The sequence below is a fragment of the Saccopteryx bilineata genome, chromosome 2 (assembly GCF_036850765.1).
Source record: "Saccopteryx bilineata isolate mSacBil1 chromosome 2, mSacBil1_pri_phased_curated, whole genome shotgun sequence".
Lineage (NCBI taxonomy): Eukaryota > Metazoa > Chordata > Mammalia > Chiroptera > Emballonuridae > Saccopteryx > Saccopteryx bilineata.
The window spans coordinates 347,606,882-347,623,455 of NC_089491.1; the positions used below are offsets into that span (position 1 = coordinate 347,606,882).

At 45.5% G+C, this 16,574-nt stretch overlaps 2 protein-coding genes across 3 annotated transcripts in view; both read right to left on the reverse strand.

The window, feature by feature from the left end:
• LOC136326527 (probable ATP-dependent RNA helicase DDX52) overlaps nt 1-16,574 on the reverse strand; it is a 198,599-nt gene that overhangs the window by 123,046 nt on the left and 58,979 nt on the right. The gene's annotated exons all lie outside the window — the stretch shown is intronic.
• LOC136323467 (C-C motif chemokine 3-like) lies at nt 9,047-10,496 on the reverse strand. Its single transcript, XM_066255311.1, has 3 exons — nt 10,437-10,496; nt 9,547-9,683; nt 9,047-9,137 (listed from the first exon to the last, which is right to left on the reverse strand). Exons 1-3 carry the CDS (start codon nt 10,494-10,496, stop codon nt 9,047-9,049), a joined length of 288 nt encoding a protein of 95 aa, XP_066111408.1.

Genomic DNA, 16,574 nt, shown 5'->3' on the forward strand with positions numbered 1-16,574 from the left:
GCTGTAATGAATGTAGGGGTGTATATATTCTTTCAAATCAGTGTTCCAGGTTTCTTTGGATATATTCCCAGAAGTTAATTGCTGAGTCATAAAGTAGTTTATTGTTAAGTTTTTGAGGAAACTCCATACTGTTTTCCATTGTGGCTACACCAGTCTGCATTCCCACTAACAGTACACGAGGGTTCCTGTTTCTCTGTGTCCTCACCAACACTTGTTGTTTGTTGATGTACCAATGATAGCCGTTCTGACAGATGTGACGTTATATCTTACTATGGTTTTAATTTGTATTTCTCTGCTAGTGATGCTGACCATCTTCTCATATGTCTATAGGCCATCTATATGTTCTTTGCATTATTGTCTATTCAGGTCCTTTACTCATTTTTTATTTGGATTTTTTTGTGTATGTGACAGAGACAGCGAGAGACAGAGATAGGGACAGACTTATATGAAGGGAGAGAGATGAGAAGCATCAATTCTGCATTGTGGCACCTTAGTCGCTCAATGATTGCTTTCTCATATATGCCTTGACCTGGGGTCTACAGCAGACCGAGTGATCCCTTGCTCAAGCCAGCGACCTTGGACTCAAGCTGGTGAGCCTTGGTTAAACCAGATGAGCCCACTCTCAAGCTGGTGACCTCAGGGTTTTGAACCTGGGTCCTCTGCATCCCACTCTGACACTATCCACTTAGCCACCGTCTGGTCAGGCTTGGATTGTTTTATTGGTACTAAGTTTTGTAAGTTCTTTATATTTTGGATATTAACCTCTTATCAGATATATCATTGGTGAATACGTTCTCCAATTCAGTGGGCTGCTTTTCATTTTGTTGTTTCCTTCACTGTGCAAAAACATTTTAGTTTGATGTAGTTCAATTTGTTTATTTTTTCCTTTGTTTCCCTTGCCCAAGGAGGCAATCAGAAAAATATATTGCTATGAGAAATGTCCAAGGTTTTACTGCCTGTTATCTTCTAGGATTTTTATGGTTTCAAGTCTTATAGTTAAAGTTAAGTCTTTAATCTATTTTGAGTTTGTTCTTGTGTACAGTATAAGAAATTAGTCTTTCACTTTTTGTGTACATATCTGTACAATTTTCCCAAAACCCTTCATTGAACTGATTATCTTTACCCTACTGTATGTTCTTGTCTTCTTTGTTGTACATTAATCATAAAGGCATGGGTTTATTTCTGGGCTTTCTATTTTTGTTCTATTGATCTATATGTTTGTTTTTATGACAGTACCATACTGTTTTGATTACTATGGCCTTGTAGTATAGTTTGATATCAGGTAGTGTGATACCTCCAATTTTGTTCTTTTTCAAGATTGCTGTGGCTGCCCTGGCCAGGTAGCTCAATTAGTGAAGACTGTCATCCTGATACATCAAGGTTGCAGGTTTTATTCCTGGTCAGGGCACACATAAATATCAACCAATGAATGCATAAATAAGTAGAACAACAAATCAATGTCTCTCTCTCTCTCTCTCTCTCTCTCTCTCTCTCTCGCTCCCTCTCTAAAATCAATAAATTTAAAAATATTGCTGTGGATATTTGAGGTCTTTTATGGTTCCATATAAATATTTGGAATATTTGTTCTAGTTCTGTTAAATATACCATCAATATCTTCGTAGGAATTCCATCAAAGCTATAAATTGTTCTGAGAAATATGGACATTTTAATGATGCTTATTTTTCCTATCCATGAACACAGTATATGCTTCCACTTATTTGTATCTCCTTCAATTTCTTCTTCAGTGTCTTATAATTTTCCAAATACATGTCTTTTACCCCCTTGGTTAAATTAATTCCAAGGAATTTTACTTTTTTAATACAATTGTAAATGGAACTGTTTTCTTAGTTTCCATTTCTGGTAGTTCATTACTGGTGTATAAAAATGCAATAGGCTCTGGCTGGTTGGCTCAGTGGTAGATCATCAGCCCAGTGTGTGGACGTCCTAGGTTTGATTCCCAGTCATGGCACACAAAAGAAGCGCCCATCTACTTCTCTTTCCCTCCCTCTCCCCCTTCTCTGTCTCTTCCTCTCTCACAGCCAGTGGCTCAGTTGGTGCCAGTGTTGGCCTCAGGCTCTGAGCATACCTTGGTTGATTAGAGCATTGGCCCCAGGCACTGAAGATAGCTTGGCTGATTCTAACATTGGCCCCAGACAGGGGTTGCCGGGTAAATCCTAGTCAGGGTGCATGTGTGAGTCTGTCTCACTATATCCTCTCCTCTAACTTAAAAAAAAAAGAAAATGCCCTGGCCAGTTGGCTCAGCGGTAGAGCGTCAGCCTAGCGTGCGGAGGACCCGGGTTCGATTCCCGGCCAGGGCACATAGGAGAAGCGCCCATTTGCTTCTCCACCCCTCCGCCGCGCTTTCCTCTCTGTCTCTCTCTTCCCCTCCCGCAGCCAAGGCTCCATTGGAGCAAAGATGGCCCGGGCGCTGGGGATGGCTCCTTGGCCTCTGCCCCAGGCGCTAGAGTGGCTCTGGTCGCAACATGGCGACACCCAGGAGGGTCGCAACATGGCGACGCCCAGGATGGGCAGAGCATCGCCCCCTGGTGGGCAGAGCGTCGCCCCTGGTGGGCGTGCCGGGTGGATCCCGGTCGGGCACATGCGGGAGTCTGTCTGACTGTCTCTCCCTGTTTCCAGCTTCAGAAAAAAAAAAAAAAAAAAAAAAAAAAGAAAATAAGATGGTTGATGCATAGTTCCTATCATTATTAACCTTTGAGAACATGTTGATTAATGATATAACAACCTTTTTTGTGAACTGTAAAAAGACTCCTCCAAATTAGAAATACCAAATTCCAATGTATTATTCCAATAATTTTTATTTTAATTTACTTCTTTCTTCAACCAAGGCTATTAGTATATTGTTTTTAAAAATTGTTTTTAAAAAAGAAAAATACTAGCCTAGACCTGTTAAACCAGTCTGTGTGAGCGCCAAAAAAGTTTTCCTAGTCATTGACTAAGCTTTTCATAATGATCTACACCTGAACCTGTTCATAGCGCTTAAGAGAGGTCAATGAGATTAGAGGGTTCTGAGGCTGGCTTTCTCTCACAATACCAGTTCTTTGATATAACCTAGTTATCAATATTATCTGAACTCTAAGTTCACAAAGCTACATGCTGCCATTTACCAACCTTCCTCCCCCCCTTTTTTTTTAGTGAGAGGAGGGGAGGCAGAGAGACAGACTCCCGCATGTGCCCCAACCAGCATCCACCCGCAAGCCCACTAGGGGGCGATGCTCTGCCCATCTGCGGCCGTTATTCCGTTATTCAGCAATGGAGCCATTTTTTTTAGTGCCTTAAGCAGAGGCCATGGAGCCAACCTCAGTGCCGTAGGGACAACTCGCTTGAACCAATTGAGCCATGGCTGCAGAAGGGGAAGAGAGAGAGAGAGAGAGAGAGAGAGAGAGAGAGAGAGAGCGAGCAGCTATATTCTTATGTACTTTTATAAAACCCACAAGACCTACATGGAGTCTCTGGTATTTAGAGCAGATTCCAAGTATCCACGAGTGTCCACTTTCCGTGTCCAAATTAAAATAATGTTGGCACAGATCCGAGCTGGATGGACCCTGACGCACTGAAATTATTACACCTTTCCTCCGGAATTATTACAGGTATAGCCTCACATCACCTCCCGGTGTCCTATCTGCAATTGCTTGATCAGTACAGCAAACGGGAAGGAAAGAGTAACAACAGGCACGTACATGTACTAGTCAGTCCCTCACAGGAAACAAACCCTGGGAACAGGAGCTGGCCAGGGACAACTCGCCTGGCCCCGGCTCCCACCACCATACAAAGACACAGCGAGACCAACAGAAGCCGTGGTCTCTGCACCCACACCTCACTCTGCAAAGAGTTAGAAGACTTTCGATGCAATTGGACCCAACCCCTAACATCGCCCTCCCACGTGGGTCTTCTCCCTCTCCTGGGCGCAGGGTCGCATTAGAGAGGAGTCAGAGGAGGGAATCGGACCACACCGGAGCTGGGACGCGAGGCGTGGCGTGGCGAGCCGCAGGCAGACATCCCGGCCTCTTCCCAGAGGCCCGGGGCCGTGCGCCCCCCAGTTCCGGGTCTGAGCTCCCACCGCGAGACCCCAGGCTCCTCCACGTCTCCCCAGAGGGGTACTCGAGGCCCGGAGCTGCGGAGAGGGTCGGGCTGACCAGCACCGGGTCCGGATGGGATGGAGCTCCGGCCGCGTGCAGGCAGAAGATGGGAGGCGGCCCCTGCTGCCATTGCCCCGCCCCGGGCCCCAGTCTCTCCAGGCCCCGAATCACTGGCTCCGGGGCTGCCCTCACCTCTCCTTCCGGCGGCGAAGTCCGCGGTCCGGCGGCCCCGGAGCCCCTGCGCAGAGGCTGTGCTGGGCAGGAGATACGGTAGCTCGGTCGATGGCTGACAGGCGCGCGGGACCAGGCCTGCCGGAACCCGGGGAAGGGGCAGGGCTTCCCGGGAGCCGGCCCGCCCCGCCCCTGCCTCCCACCTCAGCCCGGAGCCCGGTGAGGTGACTGCGTCCGGAGTTACTCGCTGCTCTTCACCGGCCGCGGGCGGTTGGGACCGTTAAGAGGCGAAGCCCGAACCTAGCGACAGCCAATGGGAGGGCGGCGCGGGGCGGGGCGACGTGAGGCGGTGCGGTTAATCCGAGCGCTGCTCTGCTGCTCCGGACCCAGCCCGAGAAGGTGGGCGGTTGCCAGGCGACCGTGGCCGCCCCTCCCTCCTCTGCTCGGCTTTCGGGGGTTTTCGCGGTCCTTTCTGCCCTCTGCGGTGCAAGGCCGGCCTCCCTCAGTGCTCCCGCTCCTGACAGACGGGAGGAGTGGGAGAAAGGGCCCTGCCTGCACCTCCCGTCAGGGAGGGAAGCGCCCTGCCAGCAGGCGTGTAGCTCGGAAAGGGAGCTCAGAACCTAGGAAGACTCAGTAGGATGGTTGATGTGAGGGTCTCATAAGGACCTTTAAGTGTTCAATTCTAACACCCTGAAGAGTTGGGTATTGCACCTGTGAATTGCCCAGGATCGCTGCTGGTTAAATAAGTTTGTAAAATATGATTTTTATGTTTGCTCACTTATAGTTTGCACTGGGAGCTGGGCAGCACCAGGTATATGTGATCTGTGAAATTGCAAATTACCATCCTGCTTGGGAAGGGCCATTGTTTTTGCTAATATTTGCTGGAGGAGGGGTCTTGGTGGGCTGGGTAGTTTTGCAGGGAGAGCAGAGAGAATGCAGAGTGCTGAAGAAGAAGCCAGTTTTGCAGAGAGAGAAGGAGTGCAGATGGGGAACCAGAGCTGAGGGGCTTTGGGAGCCCTTCTGAGACTTGTAGGGGCCTTCGATTCTAGGAGGAACCAGAGAAGATTCTCCTGGTTGTGGAACCAGGGAATGCATCAGGGCTTTGGGAGCTCTGAATGGGAGGGAAGTGTTTTCCCTGTGTGTTTGCTCATTGGCCGATGGGAGACTTTAATAAAGGAATGGCCAACCATTTTTTGGCCCCACTGTTTCTTTACCATCTGCCCAAATCCAATGGGAATCTACATGGCCACAATGGTGGCGGCCTCTGGCCATACAAGCATGCATCTCAACTTCCACTGTGGTTACACCAAGACTATGAGAAGCCAACCAATTTCTCTAGTTTTCCAGTTATTTCATAGCAAGATTTCCATGGAGGCCATGTTGAAAATTAATGGAAACTGCAAAGAGTCCCAACATAAAGTACAACCATTGGATGGGAGAAAAAGAAAATTGCACTTTCAAAAAATCAGGTGAGTTTAACCCCTCCCAAGGATTTAATGGCACACCCAGAGTACTTTTCTGATCCTTGCATAAGCCTGTGCTAAGGGCCAGGAGAGGTACAGAGGATGATGATTTGGTGTGGAGTTCTATACCAAAGGGCTAAAAGTGAATATGGTGGAAATACACACCTGAGGTCAGTAATTCTTGGGTTTAAGCAGAGACAGGAAGTTAGGAAGCTTGGTCAACAAGGGGTAATATTCATCTAGAAGCCCTCAGTACTACTAGGTGGTAGCTTCTCCAAGAGTTTACCAACCTACTTTCTTTATTATTATTATTATTAATTATTATTATTATTATTATTATTATTACCAACCTACTCTAAAATGATAGGTACTTGAAACAAATTTAGAAAGATAGGGACTTCACAGAGCACTGACCCACATTTCACAATGGCTGTGTTTATCACTGGATGCATCTGTCATTTCAACAAACATAGGAAATCAAAAGTTAAACATAATTAGAGGTTAACAGGATATTAGACTTGGATGACTGGGGGGAAAAAAGGCCTGGAAAGAGGGAAGTTTTACCTCAACCCAACAGTGGTCTCTGAAACTGACATGAAGGAAGTGACTTCAGAAAGAACTAAAAATTTTGAGGTTGCCTATTTTATTTTTCATCTAACTTTCTTAGTTACTATTAAGTAACAGGAACTCTGGCCCCAGATTCCTTCTTGTGGTGTTGCTGTTTGCCAGCCTTAGGAGAACTGCAAAATTAGGTAACCCCAAAAACTGTCCTTATGTGAAACTTCAGCAAGCGCTTACATGTCCTGCTTTTGACCTCACTAAATATTTGAAGTAAGTGAGCTCTCTAAAGAACTAGCCAAGGGGCCCTGACTGGTTAGTTCAGTTGGTTAGCATCATATCAATAGGCCACAGTTGTGGGTTCGATCCCCGGACAGGGCACATAAAAGAATCAAACAATGCATAAAAAAAAATGGAACAACAATTGATATTTCTCTCTCTCTCTCTCTTTCTCTTTCTCTCTTCCTTCCTCTCTCTAAAATTAGTAAAAATTAAAATTTAAAAGAAATTAGCCAAGGGAAGGCCTAATGAAAGAGCTACAGTGAAAGAAAATGAAAGATGAGCTAGGATACACCAAGACCACTTAGTTAGGATCTAATAATCTAATTATTATCATCAAATGTTAGGGCCAGTGAGCAGAGAGCTGTGTCTTTAAGACAATGCTCCTGGAATTTCAACAACTCCAAAGTAGTGCATGCCAAAACCTGCCAATCTTTACTATAGGCTCTTTAGAGCTGTTACATTACTTCTTTTTTAAATTGATTTTAATTTATTGTGTTTACATAGATTCTAGTGTTGCCCCAAATGCATCCCCCTGCATGAGTTCTTGCCAAACAAGTCATTATGTGTGTAAGAAGCGGAGGAGGAGAACCAAAGGGTGGGGAGAACTACACTATAAGACTAACAGGTGGAAGAGAAGGGATTCGAACATTTCTAGAAGATGAAACTAGATAGCAAATGGGGTGAACTGTGTCACAGAATTTATTTGTTGAAGTTCTAATCCCCATTACCTCAGAAGGTAAGTGTATTTGGAGACAGGATCTTTAAAAACAAAATTATATAATCAGGACCTGCCCAGTGTCTGTGGATGTGGTCAATTCCACATGACATTTTTTTGTGGATGCTGGTCCCAGGAAAGGAGGATAGAAGCAGCAAGTATAAGGTATCCCCTTGTCATCTATCCCTTTGGCCACCTAAAATTAAAGGACTCTCCTCTCTTCCTTCGTATGGGCAGTCTCAGTAATGATGACTCATTATTCTGAGAGTTCTGTCATTTTCCCTGTCCCCAGTCTTCTGCTTGTATGAAGCACTTGTGACATGGCCAGTTCTACTCTAATTGGTATGTCCTGGAGCTGACACGTAGTTTCATTTTCTGGTGGTTACTTTGACACCATGAAGAACATAATGTTTCTATCCTCAGGTTTGGGCAGTAGTCATTTATAGGCAACAGGAAATACACAAGTTGGCATCTTCTTTAAAGTAATTTGGCAAGGTGAAGACTAAGAGTTTCTAATCTACAGAGCAAAGGAGAAATGCTCGTCACATATAAAGTGTTAGTGTCCTTCACACCTCAATGGAGAGAAAGAGAGGAAGAGAGAGAGAAGCAGCAACTCATTGTTCCACTTAGTTGATCCATTTCGTCTGTGCACTCACTGATTGCTTCTCGTACATGCCCTGACCAGGGATTAAACCCATGACGTACGTGCACCGGAAGGATGCTCTATCCACTTAGGGACCTGACCAGAGTCCAAATACCCTTCTTAATGGTATCCATTTGAGTGATAATTCTCCTAGAGCATGTACGGGATAATCTGATTTATAAAATAATCACAATTTCAATGTTCCAGGAGTGTGGCCCAGTGTAAAGCTGAGTGTCTCTGTGGAAGCCCCCTTCCGTCTCTGTTTTTCTTCATTTCCCATCTTCCTACTCTTTGCCTATTACTCCTTTTGACAAGTGGTTCTCATTTACCAGGAGCACAAAACCAAACTCAATTCTGGTTTACTTTTTAAAAGAGCATTTTTATTATTTCTCCCAGCTGAACATAGCACCAAACAGAAACACCATCTTTCCCAATGTGTAAGATGCTCGCATGTGTAAGATGCATCTTAATTTCGGGGCCCAAAATGTGAAAAAAAATGTTTTACATAAAGTAATTGAACTCAAGTTTTATTTATCATAAAATTCATACAATTCCTCATCACTGTCAAAACTCCCATCCATTAGCTTGTCCTCATCTGTGTCTGATGATGAATCACTGTCTTTAACAATGAGTGCAAAACAAGCGCAAAAGAGTGGGAAATGCAAGTAAAAAAATCTAAAACCACTGTATAAGACACACCCAGTTTTTAGACCCCCAATTTTTCGGGTAAAGGTGCATCCTATACATGGGGAAATATAATATGTATTTGTCAGTCTGGTGGCTTTGGCACCATCTCTGCCCAGAACACACTGATGATGTCACTCAGTTGTCACCAATCATGATGCAGGTGAATGAGGAGGGGAGTGGTGGGGAAGAAGATATCTTGATATATCTTGGAGCAAACAATCCCAAATACAGTGTGACATTCAAAATAAATTACAAAAATTACATAGTATAAATAAGTTGAAATATAAGTTAGGAAGAGTCCCAGAGTGTGGGTGTTGGGAAACAACCAACCCGCAGGAGAGGTGGAGGTTATAGGGCCGTTTCTAAGGCACAGGCCCCTGCTTCCCTTGGGCCACTGAGGTCACTGGGTTTCTCAGTGCTTCCGGGCCACTCAGGCTTTCGGCTCCAGGTCGATGATGTATTTCTGGACCCAGCACTCACTGGAATCTGCACAGACCAGCTGGCTTATTTTGGTTTGGAAGCTGTGGAGAGGAGTGGAAGGCTTACACACACCGTGGAGTCCAGTAGAGGAACCCTGGGCCCACTGTGGCCCCTCCACCCTACTCTCTGTCCTGGGTAGATCGGGGCCCACTCACTCTCTCGGTGATCCTCCGCTTATCTCAGTCCCTAGAGCGGCTTTCATTGACTCAAGGAACTTTCATTTCATCCCTCAGAGGATCCTGATGCTGCCTCCTTTCCCCCTCACTTTCCTCTGGGCTGGGCCAGCTGACCCTGACTATAAGCCCCTGGCCAGGTTGGGTCATACCTTGGAGGCTTGGGACAACAGGGCCTTTCCAGGATGGCACCCTGGCCCATCTGTGCCCTTGAACAGTGCCCCCACTCCACACCCTCTCTGTCCCCTCTGGCATGGGCAGGAAGACTGGCACTTACACGACACTGGGCTTGGAGCACAGGCTGCGGGTCTCAAAATAGTTGGCTATGAACTTACGTGGAATCTGCCGGGAGATACAGGAGAAGCAGCAGGTCGGGGTGTCGGCAGCAACTGTGGAGGAAGGAACAGAATGGGCCTGAGATCTAATCCCTGAGAAGGTGAGGAAGCGACAGAGGAAGACAGCCTTGCTCAGGGCATGGGCTGGGAGACAGGGTCACTAGAAGGCACTGGACATGTTTGCTGAGAAATATCCCTGTCTCTGTCCTTGTTTCTGCTTGTAGCCTTTCTCTTTGAGTCTTAACTGTGGGCACCATCTTTCTCTTTGTGATCCAGACATTCAAACAGACATTCTCTTATCTCCCTTCAAGAAACTTTGTCTGATTCAAGATGCCATACCTCAGCAAAACAACCTTGGACATATCTCCTAATACATCCACGGGTCAGAGCTCTTAGGGGGACCTAGGATGAATTAGTTGAAGAATGACACCACTTAGTTTGCCTCTTGCAAACTCATTTGTTTAGGTCCCTATTTTGCCATCTGTAAAATAATACTATTTCTCCCCTACCCCACCCTGCTCTCAGATATGGGGATTAGGCTCTCTAACACCATTTTATAGGATGAAAACAGAAGTTTTGCAGAAAAAAGGCAAAGATGCTTTATAACCCTTATAGAAGGTCTCTACTTACTCTTGGGGGCTCTCAAGACTATGAGAAAAGATGGTTGTAGTCTGACTGACCAGAGAGAGGCCCGTCTGTGCCCTTGAACATTGCCCCCACTCCATACCCGCTCTGTCCCCTCTGGGATGGGCAGGAAGACTGGCACTTACACGACACTGGGCTTACACAACACACACAACAGCAGCACAGACTCTCCTGATGCAGAGAAGACTGGGCTGCAGAGGGCCGTGGTGCAGGGAAGGACAGTGAGGGTGGCCCTGGGGACCTTCATGACACTGGGCAGGTGGAGTGTGGGCTCGAGGGTCAGGAAAGCAGAGCTGGGAGAGGGCACTCGCTGCTTTCTGCATCCATCTGCAGTGTGAAGCCATCTCCCCTGCTCTTTATAGGCAGCCGTGGTGGATGGGGAAATGGAATTCTAAGGTGAGGAGGAAAATTTTTGTGCATAGTGGTGTTATCAGGTTGAGTGTTGCACAACTCAGGCTTCCAGGTGACCACAGGAGCTCAGGATATTCAAGAATAGCTTCTCTGAGCTCTAAGTCTGAGCCCACAACTCATGACTTGTTCTGGTTTCTTTGTGAAGAAATGGTTCCCCCCAAGAGCTGGAGGAGAGAAGAATGTGTCTCCACTCAGGGCCATTCTTAGCTGGTCCCTTTCCATAGAAACTGATCTAAGTGTGAACTCTCCAGCTCCGCCCTCCCCCAGAGCTGAAGCCTCTGTGCTCCTCAGATGCTCTGAGCACTCGGATGGCGTGGATGAAATGATGCTGTTGAGGGTGGCACAGCTTCACTTGGGTGCAAGAAACTCAAGTGCGGAATCCACTATAGAGGACTAGGAAGCATGAGGCCATGGTTCTGTCATTTGTCCATTCATCTAACAGTTGCTAAGTGACTAGGGCCACTGGGTCACACACTGGTTAAGGATCATATAGATACATTAGATATGGGTGTTAATAGGCCAGGAGCCTAAAAATATTTATACCTGTTAATTAAAGAACACATTTCTAAGAAAGAGTTCTAAAGAAACAAACCCAAATATGGAAACATCTTCAAACAGAAAGCTATATCTGACCCAACATCATTTGTAACTCTAAAGTAAGCTAACCTAAATTTTCCTCTATCAGGAATGATAAATTATGGTATATTCATTGGCTTTTTTACTATTAAGCCTTTAAACTTCATGGAGTATAGTAGAATAAGTATAACAAAAAAGTAAAGTAAGATGAAATACTGTATAAATTGAACAAGATGAAGAATTGTACAGATACACACACATGACAAATGTTGTAACCATATATATGCACATATATAGTTTATCTATAGAGAGAGATGCTTGGCATAGGACAAAAGAATAAGCATTGAAAATAAATGCCCCGATGCAGCAATAGTACATCTATAAGTGTGAAAGATCTATGGGTGATTTTCTTCTTTTTCTCTTTTTCTGGAGTTTTCTTTTTTGTGTATGTGTAGGTGACAGAGACAGAGAGAGGGACAGATAGGGACAGACAGACAGAAAGGGAGAGAGATGAAAAGCATCAGTTCTTCCTTGTAGCTCCTTAATTGTTCATTGATTGCTTTCTCATATGTGCCTTGACTGGGGGGCAACAGCAGAGCAAGTGACCTCTTGCTCAAGCCAGCAACCTTGGGCTCAAGCCAGCGACCATGGGGTCCTGTCTATGATCCCACGCTCAAGACAGCAACCCCATGCTTAAGCTGGTGACCTTACGGTTTCAAACCTGAGTCCTCTGTGCCCCAGTCTAACGCTCTCTCCACTGCATCACTGTCTGGTCAGGCTTTCTCATTGTTATTGAAGTGAGAATGTTTCACCTTCCTAGTCAGCTCACAAATTTACAAACACATTTTTTTAAAAAAACATTTACAATAACACTGGGTGGAAAGTTAAGTTGTTGTCAATTGTTTAATTTTCATTTGAGAGAAATTTTTGAGAAATATACCAAAGTTTCTGTCCACTGGCCTTTGCTGAAATGAAGTTTTGATCCCATTTGTCTGTACTATTTTAAGGAACCTGTATGATATTTACATAAATAATGTCAAATACAAAGCAGTTTTGTTATTCTGTTCAATTTATCATTTCAGTAGTGTGGAAGGGCCTACTTTCTCAGCCAGGTCTGTAAGTTTTTTTCCTTCTCCACTTTTTAATATTTTATTGTTACATAATTAGCAAACATAAATCTCACTTTACGATGAGAAATAGATTTAGTTCTTTTCAATGGTCTTTGTCCTCTAGCAGCCCCTTGTCTAGGAGGGGCAGGTCCAGCATATTCAGGTTGGGGCAAGGGTAGGTTTACAGTTGTTTGTATGAAAAATAATGCAATAATTAATAAGTAATAATATAAGAATGAATTCTGTGTTTCACATACTCATAACTGTAAACATACTCTTGCCCCACCCTGTGTAAACGGGACCCCAGCACTTGGCAGAAAGTGCTAAGATTCCTAGGAGAGAAATCAATGAAAGCTCAGGATGCCAGGAAGCAATAAACTCCCTTGGGAGGGCTGAGGAAGTCTTCACGGAAGGGATGGAACTTTGGCTGGGTCTTGAAAGCTACGCAGGACTTGAACACACATAGATGGGGTGGTGGTAGAGGTCCCTCTGACGCAGCATCCCAGGTGTGAAACTGCAGACTCAGAAGGAGGAGAGAGCAGTCAGTGTAGCTGTAGACTGGTGGAGGAATATAGACGAGGAAGCTAAGTTGGGGCCAAATCAGAGGGATTAGAATGCCCCAAAGGACTAGAAAAATGGAGGAAACAGGACTTAAGCAAAGTGAGACTATATCTTAAGAATTCTATCCTTCCTGTTTCTGTAGAGTTACTTCTCTGAAAATGCACGGGCTTCATTCCTATCCCTGTGACTGCTAATGCTGGTCTTGAGGGAGGCAAAGCAAAACCGAGATCAGGAGCAATGACCAGTTTCACTGAGGCTTTACCACCCCGGTGTCTTCCCTTGTCACTGTCAATTCCAAAAATGGAGTCTGTCACGTGTTTCGTTGGAAACTAGATCACAGACAACGCCTCTTCCTCACCCTACCTCCTCTGGCCAGTCCTCAGTTGAAACCCTCATTTACTTCTTGGGGGGAACCCTCTTCATATTCATGAGTCTGTTTCTGACAGCGGGCTTCTATGAGTTGGGGAGGGCGAGAGGAAGGAAATGGAAAATGCTGAATCATCCACTTCCTGATAATGGACCTTATTCTTCACCTCCATTATTATAGCACTTCCCACATTGTGTTATAACAGGTTCTTTATGTAATTTTCTCTTCAAAAAATTCAGACCATGTTCTGTTGACTTTAAATAAAATTTATACCATGTCTTGTTGGTAGATTTTACCAAATCCTAGCACATAATGATTATAACACAGTGAATTTTCTGATATAGTCTCTATTTCTTATACTTTAATGAAGGTGATTTGTTGGATATAAAATTCTATCTTAGAAATTATATAGATAAGATTTTTCATATCAGTCCTAAATCCAGGAAGTAGCCCTTTGCCTTAGGTGTTTTTACTCAAATTGGGAAATAACATACTTTTATGCAAAGTATGTGCTTACTCTGCATATGTTGAATGAATAATCCGAAGGAGCCTTAGGATGGATGAATTGGTTGTGAAGGGTCATAGAAATTTCCTAGGTGGTCAGTTGACGTTCCTAGGTGAAATGATTTGCCCAGGATCACACAGATAGAACTGGTTAGTTTTATATTTCACTGTGTGCATTATTTAGCAATGAATCTCCAGTGATAACCACAACACCTGATACTTAATGGAGCTTAACAAATATGTGGTGAATGAAGGAATAAATCACTGATTTGTATAACAGTATGTATTATGTCCAAGTCCCGCTATGGAGTTGATATACTAAAAGGAAGGAAAGGATCAGAAAGGTCATGGTAGGAAGGTCTTGATCTTTGGGGATCACCCAAGATCTCTAAGGCAGTGGTGGCAAAGTAGCCAGCAGTCAGCATGGTGGTTGGTCAGTGTGGAGGGGCTTGACTTGGGCTCTAGCTTTCTGGCTTATTCCAGCCTCTTTGAGGCCCCACCTCAGTCCACCAGAGCACCCCAGCCATGAGTACAGGGAATTTTGTCTGAACAACATCACTGCCTTGTCCTGCTCTTCTCATTGCTTCCCAAGCCCCAGCCCTGATGGATTAGTTTTCTTTGTGTTTCTGACTCTGCAATCCCACTTCTCCAGGTGTCAACCTCAATGCTGCTCTCCCTTCGACACAGTGGCTCCATGGATGTTATGATAATGATGTCACTGTTTGATCCAGCCTCAGTCTCATTTCTTTTTTTTTTTTTTTTTTTTTTGTACTTTTCTGAAGCTGGAAACGGGGAGAGACAGTCAGACAGACTCCCACATGCGCCCGACCGGGATCCACCCGGCACACCCACCAGGGCGACGCTCTGCCCACCAGGGGGCGATGCTCTGCCCCTCCGGGGCGTCGCTCTGCCGCGACCAGAGCCGCTCTAGCGCCTGGGGCAGAGGACAGGGAGCCATCCCCAGCGCCCGGGCCATTTTTGCTCCAATGGAGCCTTGGCTGCGGGAGGGGAAGAGAGAGACAGAGAGGAAGGAGGGGGTGGGGGTGGAAAAGCAAATGGGCGCTTCTCCTATGTGCCCTGGCCGGGAATCGAACCCGGGTCGCCCGCACGCCAGGCCGACGCTCTACCGCTGAGCCAACCGGCCAGGGCCTCAGCCTCATTTCTTAGGCGTGGCCCAGAATCAGGTTGCAGCAGACTTGGATCCACCTTTCATGTTGGTAGAAACAGTATTCTGGGGCCCCTTTCTGGCATCCTAGAGAAACATCTTCATGCACCTCTTCTCTCTGCTCTTCTATCTTGATTTTTTGTCGTGCTCCTCTGTACGTGCACAGTAGGTCAAGGCATACATCTTGGCATTGGGTTAGATCCTCCCCCTGTCTCTCTGCTCCTCCTCTGTGTCCTCCGCTCAGTAAAACGTGTCCCTCCTACCCAGCTTCCCCAAGCCACATGCCTGGGGGTCACCCTTGGCTCCTCCCTCCCCTACTTCCTCCACTTATAGTAGCCCCCCCCTTATCTGTGGTCCAAACTATTAAATGTAAAAATCAGATATAAACAATTCATGAGTCTTCAATTGTTCACTCTCCTGCTCTGTCCCACTGGGGACATGAATCATGTCTTGATCCAGTGTAACCATGCTATATACCCTGCCTGCCAGTTAGTTGCTTAGTAGCCATCTCAGTTATCAGATCGACTGTTGGTTAACAGTTATGTTCAAGTAACCCTTATTTTGCTTACTGATGGCTTCAAAGTGCAAGAGTAGTGATGCTGGCTAGGCCATGCCAGAGAGAAGTTGTCAAGTGCTTCCTTTAAGTGAGAAGGTGTACACATAGTATAGGAAAAAACACAGTATATGTAGGGCTCAGTACTATTGGAGGTTTTAGGCATCCACTGGGGGTCTTGGAATGCATCCCTCGAAGAAAAGGGGGACCACTGTATTCAATCACTGACTCTGTTGCATTTTGAAATTAAGTGTATCTGCTTTTCACCATCCCCACAGCCACTTCTTTCTTTCTTCTTTTTCTTTCCTTCCTTCCTTCCTTCCTTCCTTCCTTCCTTCCTTCCTTCCTTTTTAAAATTTTTTTTTTGTGACTGAGACAGAGAGAGGGACAGATAGGGCTAGACAAACAGGAAGGGAGAGGTAAGAAGCATCAGTTCTTCATTGAGGCTCTTTGTTGCAGCTCCTTAGTTGTTCATTGATTGCTTTCTAATATGTGCCTTGACTGGGGGACGGGGCTACAGCAGAGCGAATGACCCCTTGCTGAAGCCAGAGACCTTTGGGCTCAAGCCAGCAATGATGGGGTCATGTCTATGATCCTATGCTCAAGCCAGCGACTCTGCATTTAAGATACTGAGCCCATGCTCAAGTTAGATGAGCCCGCACTCAAGCCAACGACCTCGAAGTTTTGAACCTGGGTCCTCTGCATCCCAGTCTGACACTCTATCTACTGCACCACTGTCTGGTCAGGGCCCACACCATTTCTTACCATGACAGCCAGCTGTAGGAGTGTCCTACTAACTGGTTTTTCTCCAGTTTGCCATATATAAAATCTGTCCCATCATCACACATCATCCAAAGTGATTTTGCTAAAGTGAAAATCAGTCTTTATTGTTTTCTATTGAAAATCCGTCAAACACTCTGCACTGTTTCTAGCATGAAATGGAAGCCTCTCCTCTGAGACCTGACCTCTGCCTCCCTCTGTGGCCATAGCTCTTGCTACCTTCAGACTTCCTGGAAACTGAGATTCAGCCCTCCAAATTTCTTATAATTACTTAAAAGTGCAGGTCTCTTTTATGTTTT